The 15,413-nt window shown below is 32.0% G+C and overlaps 1 protein-coding gene and 1 long non-coding RNA gene across 2 annotated transcripts; both read right to left on the bottom strand.

The window, feature by feature from the left end:
• Positions 1–6,395: 6,395 nt before the first annotated feature.
• On the bottom strand, positions 6,396–10,457 carry LOC108213060 (vacuolar protein sorting-associated protein 32 homolog 2). Its single transcript, XM_017384796.2, has 7 exons — positions 10,241–10,457; positions 9,676–9,775; positions 7,475–7,560; positions 7,300–7,391; positions 7,050–7,158; positions 6,744–6,945; positions 6,396–6,553 (listed from the first exon to the last, which is right to left on the bottom strand). The coding sequence occupies exons 1-6, from the start codon at positions 10,310–10,312 to the stop codon at positions 6,760–6,762; spliced, it is 645 nt and encodes a 214-aa protein (XP_017240285.1). The 5' UTR covers positions 10,313–10,457; the 3' UTR covers positions 6,396–6,553; positions 6,744–6,759.
• A 1,415-nt stretch (positions 10,458–11,872) lies between these two features.
• LOC135151336 (uncharacterized) lies at positions 11,873–15,293 on the bottom strand. The gene is made up of 2 exons (XR_010290137.1): positions 15,101–15,293; positions 11,873–13,334 (listed from the first exon to the last, which is right to left on the bottom strand). It is a non-coding gene; the product is annotated as an uncharacterized LOC135151336 (long non-coding RNA).
• Positions 15,294–15,413: the final 120 nt, after the last annotated feature.

The following is a 15,413-nucleotide window of genomic DNA, read 5'->3' as shown; positions in this document are numbered from 1 at the left end:
ACAAACAAGCAGCATGTAACAACCAAATAAGTTCATCCAGATGTACTTATATATATAGTAGCCCAACAGGTTCGTGTCAAGCCTCCCTCCTGAGCAAATAAATTACCTAGCTTCGAACCTGAGCCTAACTCCGAACCTAACATCTTCTCATGTATATAAAAAAAAGATGTTATTCATGAGCCTCGAACTCGGGATCTCTCCAATACAAATACATCACTCAAACCACTTGAGCTACACAAACAATTAGTTTATTACTCAAAAGCATTAATCACATACTTTAAAACTTTTGTATTTATATTCGTCTCGATATCTTATTTATTTGAGATGAGTTATTATTTCAGTTAAGTCTCATATATTGTTTACATGATAGATTAATATCTATAAATTAATTATTTACATAAATAAATTTAAAATTAAAAAAAATATGAATAATCGGGTTCGTGCCATGATTCGGATTTCAAAAAATAGATATAATTCGTATTCGAATTCAAATCTAACTTAATAGTTTAAACGAGCACCGATACAATATTACAGAAATTTTAAGTCATGAATGTGAGAAATAAGTACAAAAACTGAGGTTTAAGCGAGCATCTTTGAAAGGAAAAATTGATGGGCTTTCAACATGGGCTATGTCATATTAATTTCTTTTATTATAAAAGGCAATTTACAAAGAGATTACAATATTTTGGAGAACACGAAATAAGGTGACTGAAAGAATATTCCTATGTAGAATATTTTTTTATTTTAAACTTATGAATTCAGAATTTGATGTGTAACTAAATCTTTTTTTAAAAAAATTATAGATATAAGGATAGTGACAATACATCAAATTTGGTGTCAGAAAATATATCTAAATGATATAATTTTGATGATATATGTATTTGAAATACTATAACTTGTGATATGAAGGTGAATTTAAGGAAATTTTATATTGTTAATCAAAAGTCAACCACATAATAATAAAACGCGTTTACGAGAACTACTAAAAAGATTTGAGTTATAAATTTTACTTTGTTAAATAAAATAACACAGAGAAATAAGTTATATATATTAAAGTCTTAAAACTATAATTTTTAATATGCCATCATCCAATATATAACATACCGGTTAAATAAAATGATTCAAACTACAGTTAAATTAATCATTTACAAATTAAACTAATAAAATATAATTAATTCTGAACCGGATAATCTGAAGCGATACGGTGAAACTAATATCTGGTTAAACGGGACTAGAACAAGAATAGTTTTTTCATGATTCAAAATATCGAATATATAACTTGATCTTTAACAATTGAATATGATATGCCACATTGATCACTCCTAATAAATACGAGTATCAAAATATTAAAAATGTGAGTTTGCACAAAGCTAAAAAAGTAACTACACGACTAATTGAACTAAATATTTTATGGTTTTATGAACTTCATGATGCCTAACTCATATCTACTCTCTTTTTGCTATTTGAAATTCCATAAAATCATTTGTTTGAGATCTGTTTTATAACGATTACATGAAAAATCATTAAAAGTCTTAATAGACAAGCTCAAAAAACTAATTATAGAAAATTAAAATTTTATAACGAGATAATGTTATAACATACTGTATCAAAGTAATATTCATCAAATATTTTTAAATTAACAATAAAAATATAATACATTGAAGTACTATATAATTGATATGAAAAATAAAAGGATAAGACACATCAAAGGTGTCAGAAATTTTTGGGGTGCAATTATATGGTTAGTAGTTCAATTGATACTTTTATAATAAAATAAGGTACGTGTCTTTTTACGTACAACACATGTTTCAATTTTTATTTATACAAAATGTGTGCAACATATGCTAAAAAGAATGTGTTGATGATCTGCTCCATCATGTATCACTTTAATAATTATGCAAACGTACGCTCAAAAAAGAAGAAATAAATGTAGGGCAACGCGGACCACACATCTTCATTTAATCATGATTTAGGATATCGTAATTCACATATCAAAAACAGGTTTTTATCAAAATCATGGTATATTAGTTGAAATAATTTAATAATTTCAACAATAAATTACAGATTCTTTTAATGAGGTATAATATATTTAAATTTTAAAATTTCAGTATTAATTTCGAATATAATTTTGAACATTGATAATATGATGATGGTCTCTATATCCTAACGAATTTGAATATAGAAATATCAGTTCAAATGTAGTTTTTGATCTATAATTTTTTTAAAAAATATACTCCCTTCGTCCTATTTTAGGTGACCTTATTTGACTTTCACGGAGATTAAGAAAAAAGTAGTAAAAAAGAGGAAATTTAGTTGGAAAGTGGGTAAAGTGGTGGAATATATCAAAATTTAATAATAGATTTGAGATAGTGATGGTAAGTAGTGAGTGTAATAGTGTTTATTTAATATAAAAGAGTATAAAATAGAGAAGTAGTGTATGTAATAGTGATAAGTAGTGTTTAAAAATAGTAAGTATAGTAAGTTCATTATTTTAGAGATGTCTCAAAAAAGAATAAGGGTCATATAAAATGGAATGGAGGGAATAGTACTTATTATTACTATTAATGCTATTAGCTTGCATATATTACATTTTTCATGTTTACATATTTTGTCAAAAAGTAAAACGTAATAGTTACGCTCGAAACAATATGATGACACACGGATATTATTTAAAACATAATACAAACTCAAGGTCCGTACAAGAACAATATAATGACATATGAATATTATTTAAAATACAGCAAAAACTAGAGCCCCGTGCCTCGCACGGGCTTTTATGCTAGTGACTACATAATATGTAATACTCATCTCTTCTTTTAATGTATGTATAGTTCACTTCTCATTGATATTAGGGGTGAGCATAACCGGATATCCGGTCCGGTTATAAATTATAAATCGGATATTTGGTTTTTCGGATCACTGAAATTCTATTCCGGTTCCGGTTTAAACGGATATCCAGATATTCGAATATTCTCTAAAATCGGATCGGAAAACGGATTATCCGAATCCGATTCATACTCATTTCTTATTATTTTTCTTGCAAATAATAATATAAAATCCCTTTTATAACCTGCTTATGTGATACCTTTTTCAGTAAAATAACAAATACATTCATCTCAATATCTGATAAGTGAAATTAATATGATGTAATGACATTAGAATGCAATGACTATTCTGGTACAAGCTAATACTTCCCACAACCTGGATAAAATAATAATAAAAAAATAAATAATTAAGCTAGCAAAACATGAGCAATACAAGTGTAAATGATGACTGACCAGACGTAATAATTTAAAGTGTGTATACTATACTTGCTTGACAATAAAAATAAAACAAAACGCTCCATATAAGCATGAGAATCAACAATACTTTATTTGTAGTCAGTACTCATTGAACTAGTTCGCGATGGATTGATATATTTTATATTGGTTGTTTATAAACAAGATCACAAACTCAAGATGAATGCATAAAAGATCCAAAATTTACTGTATCTAGTAGAGTCAACAGACTCTTAAAATTCACTTTACAAAATTAAAAAATATTAATATATTATTTATAAGAATAATTTTTATTAAGAATAATAAAACCGGATCGGATTCGGATATCCGGTTTATTATATATATGTGATCCGGATCCGTATCCGAATTTATAGAAAAAAACCGGATCGGATATCCGGTCCGGTTTATTCGGATCGGATATCTGATTTTTCGGATTTTTTTAATCGGCTACCGGACCGAAAAATCAGATAATCCGGAAATCGGATTTTTATGCTCACCCCTAATTGATATCGAGAGTTCAAATGAGTACTACCTAATACCTTCATGCAAAAAAAATTACATGTTCCAAAAGAGACAGGTACAATTTTGTTCTTTTTAACGGAGATGATTCTTGGGCGTCAGATAAATTTCAACGGACCGAATTTAATATATTATGGTTATATATATGCAAAAAGGCATTCAAATTAATATTTAGTCCAAATTCAAAATTAAGTTTCATCAACTTCAAGTATCCAACCCACTTGTCATTGTCAGGTGACAATAATAGCATAATCTAGATGAGACATTGGGCTCTTTATAGCCCATGTCCTGTATTGTTTCTGTTCTAGTATTTCATTACCCTTTGGAAGCCCAAGTGTATGAAGTCCAATAAAAGAAATTCCGTTATTAAGGAATTTACCGGTTTTTCTATATACATTTAATGAAAAAAATAAGTTTGCGTGACTTCAAAAAATATATAACTTAACTTGCATGCAAGTGAAATTTCCCACAATATACTCAACGTGACGAGTAAGTAGTATCCCCAATTTTTTTTTTTTTTTGACAGAAGTAGTATCCCGAATTTAAAATATTAAGACAAGTTATTGCGAATATGTTTGATCTAAAAAACTACTCATTTAAAGTATTTTGTTACTTATTTTATGCTAAACCTATATTTATAATATAAAATCTTTGATCTAGACATACTGATTTATTTAAAAAATCAATTAATTCTAAAAAATATATAATCAATTACAGTTCAATTTTATTAAAATTTCTGATCTAACAAAACATTTCGATAAATCCTGAATCGGTAGGTAGTTAGTCGAATTAATTTCTGATTTTTGGAATAAAATAATGAACCGCAATTTTTTATATTAACCTGAGAGTGCGTCTGAAATAAGAAAATACTAATTTGGAGTAAATAATTTAAATGCATGTGAAGAGTTGGTACGAGACCCCAGTCCAACAGAACACAGCTCGACATCGCATGTTACATAGAACATGCCGTCAATAGCATCCTGACACGTGTCAATCGTTAAAAGCATAGATGCCTTAGTTGACAAATACTAGTTCCAGGGTGGCCGTTACTATCTATAAGGCATATCTGTTAGGAACCAGATTCTCATTCTCATCCCAGGGTGTACAAATTTTTGTAATTTAAAGTATTTGTGGAGTCTATATAAACCTACATTTACCAGGGAAGACACAAGTGAAGGCACAAGAGATATTGAATTCCTAGGTTTGATTCTCTTGTGTTTGCAGTAATGGAGATGATGAGAGTGTCGTTTGTGATTACTGTTTTTGCACTTTTCTTGGCTCTTGTGCTTCCTTCCATTAGTGCTCAGGCCCCTGCTCCTGCTCCTACAAGTGATGGTATGTCTTCTCTCCGTGCACACACAAGCACACATTTGATATGTCTCTGTATGGGTTCGGATCTTGTCAGATGATTGTTACAATATATTTCCATGTTGATAAGTGTACTCATCTGTCACGAGAACTCTGTACATAGTTTCATGAGATATACATAATGAGCATGATTATAAAAATCAGAAATTGGAATTAATCTGTCGATCTACTAACTCTAATTTTATAATGTTTTCAATAAATCGGGGATATCTAGTCAAATTGGAGTGTAATTAGTAAAGGAGTATATTTTTAAAAGATTATTTGGGGATTTTTAGAACACAGATAATGGTTCAATTGGAAAAGTTGAATGATTGTGTTTTGTGTATTGATTTTTGATTGTAGGATCTGCATTGGATCAAGGAGTAGCATATGTGCTGATGCTATTGGCTTTGGCTGTAACTTATATCATCCACTAATTTCTTTCCAAGATTCGGAGGTTTCATTTTGCAAGAAATTTATTTGATTCAAAGAGATGGATTCCTGCTATGTATTTGTTTGTTTTAGGCATGGTTGACCAGAAACAATATTTTTTCAGTGTAAAGATTCTTCAATAATTTATTTCATCTCTCTGGCGTTAGTCCAGATTACCTGGTGTTACTCACTTGCTCTATCTTTTTCTTGACCATTAATTTGTGTTTCATGATTCAGCAAAGACAAAATATAAACTTTAGTCTAGTTGCTCAGGCCCAGGGGAATCCTTACATATTTTCGAGTTTCGAAGATTGGTGACAATAAAACACCGGAAACTTGATTATATTGTTAGTTCGGCATAAAAAGATAAAAAAAAAATTAGAGGTTTTTGTTTCATGGTTAATGTGCCAGTTAACAGGAATCGAAACTTCAAATTATGTGTTAGTTTGTAATTTTGTGACATGAAATGAGAACTCGAATCCCACTTTGAGGGTAAATCATTCTCTACACTTCTCTTGCGATACTCATTTTCATAACCTTCAGATGGCGGGTGAAAATGGGAATGATAATGAAAGATACGAGAATGAGTATCTCAACAAGTGCGCAGAGGAATTGATTTACCAATTTTGTGGAAATGAGGTTCTATTCCATATAATAAAATTGTTAATTCAAACATAACACATGGTTTTGAGGTTCCGATTTCCGTAAACCGAACTCAACAATGAACCAAACCCTCACTATATTTTTCTCAACTAAACTACCCACCTGGCATACATTATTGTTTCTTTATCACTTTATAACCATCAATCTACAAAATCATACATCTTAATCCGGTATAGAAATAGAACACTTGAAACATACAAAGAAAACAAAGTTCTGGCTTGAGACCGACTACAGGAAAATGCTGTCAACTCCATGGCGAATAGTCGAGTACATCCAGTCATTCATAATAGTTATATAACCTCCAACAGATAAAACTGTATATCATGAAACAGGTATCCTTAGCTATTAAAATATGTTGAACTTGAACATATGATCTCTGGCAATCTCGATAGCATGATATAAATGGTTCTTGGAGAGAATTAGACGGTAGACTGGTAATTACACAGATATTGCATCTTCTAAAACATTCTAAAAGCTAAACTAGCAAGAAAATGGGCTGCTTACATCAATAAGGACTAGCTCAAAGAGCCATTTCAGCCTGTAATGCTTCTAATTCCTCTTCCTCAGCTGTGAGCTTCTGAGGGGGTGGGCGAGCTGATTGTTTGCCTGCTGGGATCTGTATTGGAGCCACAGGCTCAGGAGGCTTAAGAAGCTCTTCCTCTAGATCAGCACCTTCTAACTCCTCAAGTTCTGCTTCCAGCTCATCCTGCAAAGGCACAAGTACTAATATTATCACCATAAGAAAAAAGGGACCAAGTAGCAGATATTACGATGCAGTTAATGAAAGCTTCGATATATTAGGGATTTAACCTCATCGAAATCTGCACCCATTGGAGCAGCCAATGCTGCCTGTATCTGTTTCATATGTTCAGTCTGCTCATTTATTTCATCCATTGTGTTGTCTACATCATCCATACTCCTGAAATTATGCCATGATAAGAACCGCTTTCAGTTGAAGTAATATGCAACAATTCCTACATCTTTTCTATTTTGGAAGAAAAGAAACAATACAAAGTGGTGTGCTAGTGCTAAACATGACTTGAGCATACTCAAACAGTACATTGCTTTTTGCATTCCCTTCATTGCTGCTGCTCCACTTCTTAAAGCATCAACAGTTTCTGTTGTAGCTTTTGCGCCTTCTAACAATATCATCTACAACAATAAAAAACTGAATGCTAAGAAAATAACTTGAGAGTAGATATTAGCAGTACTTCAAATATAGGTAGAAAGCTAACCTGATCATGGATGCGCAATTCGTAGTTCCCAAGCTGCTCAATTTGCTGCTCCAGCAATCTTTTCCTCTTCAAGCATTGTATAGCCGCTGCATCACACCAATTACAGGTCGATATGCATTTCAGATGGAACTATGTACACAATATCAGAGTGAGATGGAAAAAAAAGAAGTGGTGCAAAACAAGAAGGAAAGTTGGAGGTGCAATACAAGCACCCCCAAGTGGGGGAACCAGAAAACAAGGCAAGGGGCATCAATGACTCATATATACTCAAAGATATTGCAATTAATTTAATTGTTTTTGTAAACAATACATTATAAGAATTCTTCACAAAAGTTGATCATTAAGAAGTTAATAAATGATACCAAAAGCAGGCAGTGAGATAAAACTACCTAATTTTTCGGAGTTTACGGAGTGGATATAAACCAGTTAAGTTTTGAAATGATATATAAAGGTCCAAGGAGAGGAGACCCCCATAGAATGGGAGTTTTACCCAACCCAGTGTACTGCCAGCGGATTATATCCCTTAAAAACCACACTCACTACCGTATATATGTCTTGTCTGTCTATTGACCTTCAGGGCTATATATTCTACATCATTGACCATCTAGAGCTTATTAAAATCAAACTATCTGTTGTTTTTTCCATTTTCAATATGAAAACTAGATAAATTTATCTATAGGCAGAATTAAGGATGGACAAGGAGGGGTAACAAGAATAATTTTTCCCACTTTATTTCTTCAACTAAGAATACTCTCCGCCGTAAGGGTGGGAAGATGCTCACCCAAAACTCTGCCCCTGGCCTACTGGCCCCATCCCCCCCAACATACAGGTTGATTCCCAGTTTTAGAACCAAGTATATTAACTAAAAAATGCTGTGCAAAGTAAACGAATTAAAGGAGGTTAAAGTTCAAACCAATAGAAAGGACAAAAGGAGGAGAGACACTACTTACAGAATTCCTAGGAATTCTAGATCAATGACTCTGCAGGACTATTAAAATTGGTGTACCAGATCAAGGTCATGAAATGTCATTAAACATTACATGCAAGTATACATAGTGTCATAGAAATATTAGAAATATTTTGTCAATAGTAAACAGTTTCAGGCTTTCAGTTTCAGCAATGTATGGCTGCCCATAAGATCCTCTAAAGGATCAAAGCACTTGCTGAGATCAAAAAATCCAGCACACAAAAGCAATGTAGAGTATGGATATCACTGGTAGACAAACTTAACAAATTATGGCATGACTGTCTAAAGTTGATATCACAATCCAGGTAAGGTTTATACTGGATAGTTGATACAAGATTTGATATCGTAAACCAGGTTCTGTTGATATCATATATTTTTTAGAATAGAATATTTTTACATCTCAAAATTACCATCAGTAAATGTTCTATTAACATCTGAATGCACAACTAACTTTATCTCTAGACTACCTATTATTACACAGTGATCACATTGCATCACACTAAGTAATGTCTTACTGATACGTAGCACACAAAATCAGTAATTGTACTTTGTTTTCTACTGATTCCATATCCAGAAATAGTCCTCGAATCAGCATCAACGATAATCACAGCACATATGCAGACATTCACGTTTTGTGATGTATTTCTAAGTACAAGCAACACCAGATCGCTACTTGTGAATTTATTATCTCTCACAGAGTCACAGTTAAATACTCCTTCCTTACCTAAACACTAGTCCTTTCTTGACTTGCTATGGTCACATTGACCTTTTCACAAGGAAGATTTTAGCATTTCTCCAGAACTACAAGTTGAAATATTATAGTAATATTTGATAACAAATTCAATTTGATCTGCTTCAATATTAGCATCATAAAAAAAGTGTTTTGGTTCTCTTTTAATCGAAAATATAAAATTGTAGAACAATACTTATAAATTTAAGTTCAGGAATTGGTCATTTTGACATTAAAAAAGTCAAAGTCGACAAGTAATTAGGAACGGGAGGGACGAGGGATTAACATCGGATATTGTGATGCTAGAAAGTTAGGGATAACTGTAACAGCTGACAAATTTATGCCTTCACATCTTAAAACATTAACTTTGCTAATCCGTCCTCTAAAAAGACATCAAAAGCAGCAAATATACAAACTTGTTCTGTTACCAATACAAGAGGCAAAGGAACAAACTATCATCATTGATTAAACAATGAACAAAATATTTTCAGGTAAGGACCATACCCTTCTTATTCTTTGCTCTCGTAAATTCCCTGGCCTTCTCAACTTCAGCAGAAGCTTTTCTTGTAAGCACACTCTCCTTTTTCTGAAGCATCTCAAGTGTCTATGCAATAAAAAGAATCAGAAAAGCGGTAACAAATTTATGTAGAATAGGTACACAGGACCCCCGTACAATTATCCTTAGCTAATTTACGAGTCACGACACACATACAATCAAAAACATCACACTTAACGAAAAAAGGAAACCAATGGTTAACAAAGCGGGCAATCCTAGAATTCGGTCCTAATCGGAAAAATTGACTTGCAGTATTGCAGTTCTAACAGTACTATTAAATAATTCGGGGCCCAAAACACATGCTATCAAGATCAAACATCCGAAACACCAAAAATCACTCATTTTCAATACCCCACATGCTTAAATCCAAAATTATGTCAGCCCATATCAACTAGATATGCAAATTTAATACAAAAAGAAATCTTTCAAATACTTGAATCAAGAAACATACTTAATGACCACACATAATCACAACTAAAAAAGACAATAAAGAACATAAAATGATCATAGTACCTCATTTAACTTCTCCAAAGATGTAAGAGCAGTTGTCTCCTGCTTCTGCTTACCAAAAATCTTGGTGAACATGACTGAATTCTTTGTGAAACCACAAACAAATATAATTGATATATCCCTAATCTTAGTACCCCGGTAAAAAAGATTCGATCTTTACACCTTTTAAGCCTCGTAATTGAAGAATCACAAGTTGTCTGGGATGAGAAGTATGAGTTGAGTTTGGTTGTTTGAAGAGGGCACGAAAAATAGTGGGGAAGGTCTATTGAAAACTTAAAGCAGAAAAAGGAATTTTTTAAGTACACGGTTAACACTAAACTAGTAGTGGTAAAATATGACTTCAACAAAAATGTAGTGGTAATATATTATTTTCCCCACTTTACTAATCGAAAACAAATAAGTAAATAAACTTGAACCGAATTAAACAATAAACAAGTTCGCGAAGGAAACTTGATTTATAATAAATATTATAAAAGATATCTCCACATGCCTTAAATCAATATACTTATATAAAGGAGAAGCGGGGGGCGTGTAGGTGGCGCCTCTCACATCGCTCCGTTCTATTTTTCTAATTTTCTGGAATTTTTAGATGAAAAATACCAAAAATTAGAACTACCTTTTTAGTCAAGTTTCAGAGTCTGATTTTGTTTCAGATTATTTATGGAATATAGTAACTTGAAAGTTTTAATTTGATTTTGTTTCTATATAATCTGATTTTGTTTCACATTATTTATGGAATATAGTAGCTTGAAAATTTTAATTTGATTTTGTTTCTATATAAAGGAGGAGCGAGGGGCGTGTAGGTGGCGCCTCTCAAATCGCTCTGTTTTATTTTTCTAATTTTTTAATTTTTTGAAATTTTCAGATGAAAAATATAACAAATTAGAACTGCCTTTTTTAGTTTCGGATATATTAGAAGCAAGTTTCAGAATCTGATTTTGTTTCAGATTATTTATGGAATATAGCAGCTTGAAAGTTTTAATCTGATTTTGTTTCAGATTATTTAATTATGGGAAAGATTATTTGTTTCGGATTTAAGTTAGATGTTTTTGTGCACAATCAATCCAAAAAAATTGAAGGAAGGTGACAATGTAAGAACATGATTGCTTTTAAAAAAATACAAATAAAATTAAGATTTGTCGTACTTTAAATTGTTAATTTCGTGTAGAAATTTATTTTCAATATTTTCAACATGAATTATAGTCTAATTTTGCAATTTTATATATTAGTATTGGTATTACATCAAGATTTTTATAATATAAAATTTAATTTATCCTACAAATATTAATTTTTAATCATTAATATATTTTTTATAAACAGCCATAAAATTATTGCATTCTATAAATATTAATATTAGATCGTTAATATAATTTTTATAGGCCGCCGCAACGCGCGGCTTCTCAACTAGTATAAATATAATCATCAACAAACATGATGCAATAATTATAATTCGTGAACAGAAAAGCAAATAATAATAACAGAATGCCATAAACAACAGAAGCAAAAATGTGACAGTCCAGGAATCCGGGGGCCTGGATTCTGACGTCACCACACGAAACCTTTTTAAAACACTTTGAAAACCTGTATTTTTTTTTTAATTTTTTTTTTTTTAAAGATATTGAAAATCCAAAAGAATTTAAAACTTGAAAACATTTAATAAAAGATTTGAATGAGAACATTTTCACCCCCTAAAACAACAGGATCGCATCCAGGTTACAGTATTGAAATTAGAATCCACCACTAATATTACACAACATTTCTTACCAAATCAGATCATCTTCGATAAGAAGAATCACTGTCAACTATTCCAGCTATGACTTACACTTGAATCCCTATAGCACAGCTCTAGCTTGCACCAACCACATCAACTTTCCTGAACACTCCTCGACCACTGGATCCTCAACTCTGTCTCCTCGCCTAGCATTTGCCTTATTCACAATCTCAATCAATCATCTCATCTTTTAGCCTTTCTGAAATGGTTAGAAAGGAATAGCAAGGGTGAGCAACAATGCTCAGCAAGTAATAATAAACAATGAAAGTTCTGAAGTGATATAACAGAAATTCTTGAGTTCAAGATATAAAAAGATTCAACTTGAGTTCACAAATTCAGGTATTGTATAAAAGAATCACAATACCTTGCAGCAATAGAAACCTGAGGAATTCAATCCTTCACAAGAGAATTATTGAATTGGACTATCACATTTTAATTAAAAAAAACCAAGGTTAGGCAGCTGATCAGTTCCGCACTAACCCCGAGCAGGCCCCGCCATGCTCTATCACTGGATCCAAGGCACTCATTGGCCTAACATGACCACGAATCTGGTCCACAGGTTTATATAAAAACAATAATCCAATTCTCTAATTCAATTCAAGAAGTCAATGTAAATCAACACAACATCATCATAAATATCTTCAACAACGGAATAATTTCAAATCAAACTTTGATAATAATCTATTCATAAATCATGATCCATCATTTCATAAATCACAGTTCAGGAAATCCTCAACTATTCAGTATCCTCCATTATCGGCTAAGCAACTGAATTTAGCCTGCTAAACCAGCATGACAATGGCGGGTTGAATAATCAAGAAGATCCCAATTCATTCAAAGCTCTAACTATCACTGAGCAACACATGCTTCAATGACAATCTGAACTTCGAATTAATTTGTAAAACGGAAATTCTTTAGAAACTTGAAGATTAGAAAGAATGGGTCAGAATACTCGCATTTCGGAACATTGAAAAGAAAAGTATGAATACTTGAAACATAGACCAAAGGAATGGATCAGAATATTTGCAATATATCCACGAGAAAGGTTTAGGATACTTGCAGCACATATAGAAAAGAATGGATCAGAATATGCAATATATCCAAAAGCAGGGTGTAGGATACTTGCCTTAAATCTGACTCCAGTCTCACATCTCAATCTCATCTTTCCACTTTCACAATCTATGCATCTCATAGTCTCTAGACCATCTCTGGCTATACTCTATCTACCGTACATCTTCGCTTCGCTTACTCGATTCATCCCTTATTCGCTTTGCAATACCATTTCGACTTCCTGACGTCTTCGAGCGTACACGTCTCGTCCAAATCCTTTACGAGAATAAAATAATACTATAGTCACTAAACAATATATCGCATATACATATCACGTATACCGATACCCACTTATATACCCCTTTAAACTTATCAGATACCACGTAACACATAAGCATGCTTTGACTCTAACATATAATCAATCATATTCCACATAACATATCACATCAATTATCATATCAATCCTTATCGAAAATCCGACATCGTTTCGTCTATGTATAAGACTATCCACCTGTTATCCTATCTCAATCAACAACCAATCAACCAATTCCAATTCCTATAATCCATATGTCCTTATCCAATACTAATCAAATCATAACACTATGTCATATAAATCATTTATCACATATCACTTAACACGTAATCATCAATTTATAGCAATTAGATCACATATGCTCACATTCTACATTTTAAACAACACATAGTCACATTCTCGACTCAATCCTATTATTATGTCACATTAAAATAGGCTTTATAAGTTTTCATCTCTCTTTCGTTTCACTCGATTCCGCCTTACGGATCAAAAGATATGTTCAAAACCGTTTTCTAACTCCCTTTCGGTATAATAATGCATCAGACAGAGAGCTGACAATGCATTTCTCATAAGGTTTCCCATCCCAATTGATGTCAAATCAAATATCGAACTGAAAATGATTTTTCGGAAATTTTCTAGAATTTTTTTTAAACATTTTTCGGAATTAAAATCGATAAAAGAATCACTTTTCGGATAAATAATCAAGTCCCAAATACTTGAAATTGGACTTGAAATCATTCATAAACAATTATCGAGCCTTGAAAATAATTTGGAAAAATATTTTAAAGCTCGAAACTATTTTTCGGAATTTTTAAATCAAAAAGGATTAATTAAATCCAATTAATTAATCAATTAAAATCAATTAATAATTAATTAAAATAATTAATCAATTAATATTTAAATTAATTGACCAATTAAAATAATTAATTACTAATTAAAATTAATTAATAAACTAATTTAGATTTATTTTTGAATAAAGAAATAATTAAAAACTATTTTTGAAATTCAAAATAATTAAATAAAACAATTTTAGAAAATTAAATCAAAAGGTTTATTTTGTAAGTTTTTAAAACTTTCTGGCAAGGGTGTAAAGTGTAACTTATAAAAATGTCAGGGGTCAATTTGCCAGAAATGAAACTAGAGTACAAAATCTTCACCACCTCCAAAAGTTTGGGGGCTAAACGGCATTTTCGCCGTCGCCGCCCTTAGACTCGCCGCCGGCGAGTCGCCGGTGTTGCCACCACGCCCAGAACTCAGCAAACAACTCCAGATTTATTAAATAGCATCCCAGGAACTCGTATATGGTCTCGGATTTCAAAACAAATCATTAATCAAGCCAGAAAATTAGATCAAAACTAAGAACACCGCCGGAGTTTCAAACTCCGGCGAGGCCTCATCTCGACTCCAACAGTTGATTCGATTATATGAACACACTCAGCATTCAACGATCTACACATCTGTGTTTTCCAATCTTACCCAGCCTTCCTATAACTCAAACTCCGGCGAAAATTCAAGGAAAGCTCAAGAACACCCCAAGAACACAGTTCAGTAATCAAACCCACTTTTCTAGATGTTATGGAACTCAAAAATCAACATATAATATACCAAAACGACGAGAAAAACACGCTCTACAACATGGCATCATCAAATCAATCAAACAAGATCAGTTACGAAAATTCATCAATTAAAATCAAATAATTCGAATTTTATAAAAATAATCTAAAATCACCTGTTGAATCTGCACACAAACGGATGATTAAACTAGATTCTACGCGTCGATAGCTTCGTTTTGACTATTCATACGCCTCCATCGGATTCCAATAACACCTTCAAATCTTCGTTTGATTATGAAGAACACGAAGAACACCGCTCGGTTTCTCTCGGTATTCGTGCAGAGAAACTGGTGAAATGATTTCTACGGTGAAAATAAGCTTTAGAAAGGTCTATTTATATTTACAAATAATTGGTACCCCTTTGGATCGTATATGACATGAAAATACGTATTTAATAGCTTTATATTAATAAAACGGGGTCCAATCGGT

The sequence above is a fragment of the Daucus carota genome, chromosome 3, assembly GCF_001625215.2.
Source record: "Daucus carota subsp. sativus chromosome 3, DH1 v3.0, whole genome shotgun sequence".
Classification (NCBI taxonomy): domain Eukaryota; kingdom Viridiplantae; phylum Streptophyta; class Magnoliopsida; order Apiales; family Apiaceae; genus Daucus; species Daucus carota.
The sequence above is the reverse complement of the archived record's forward strand: the minus strand, read 5'-3'. Positions and strand labels throughout refer to the sequence as shown.

Excerpts from the sequence above, each read along its gene's own strand:
- LOC108213060 (XM_017384796.2), bottom strand. The coding sequence starts at position 10,312 with ATGTTCACCAAGATTTTTGGTAAGCAGAAGCAGGAGACAACTGCTCTT. Across the intron at positions 7,561-9,675 it reads GAGAGCAAAGAATAAGAAGG|CGGCTATACAATGCTTGAAG; the intron begins GTATGGTCCTTA and ends GGTGTGATGCAG. Across the intron at positions 7,392-7,474 it reads AATTGCGCATCCATGATCAG|ATGATATTGTTAGAAGGCGC; the intron begins GTTAGCTTTCTA and ends TTATTGTTGTAG.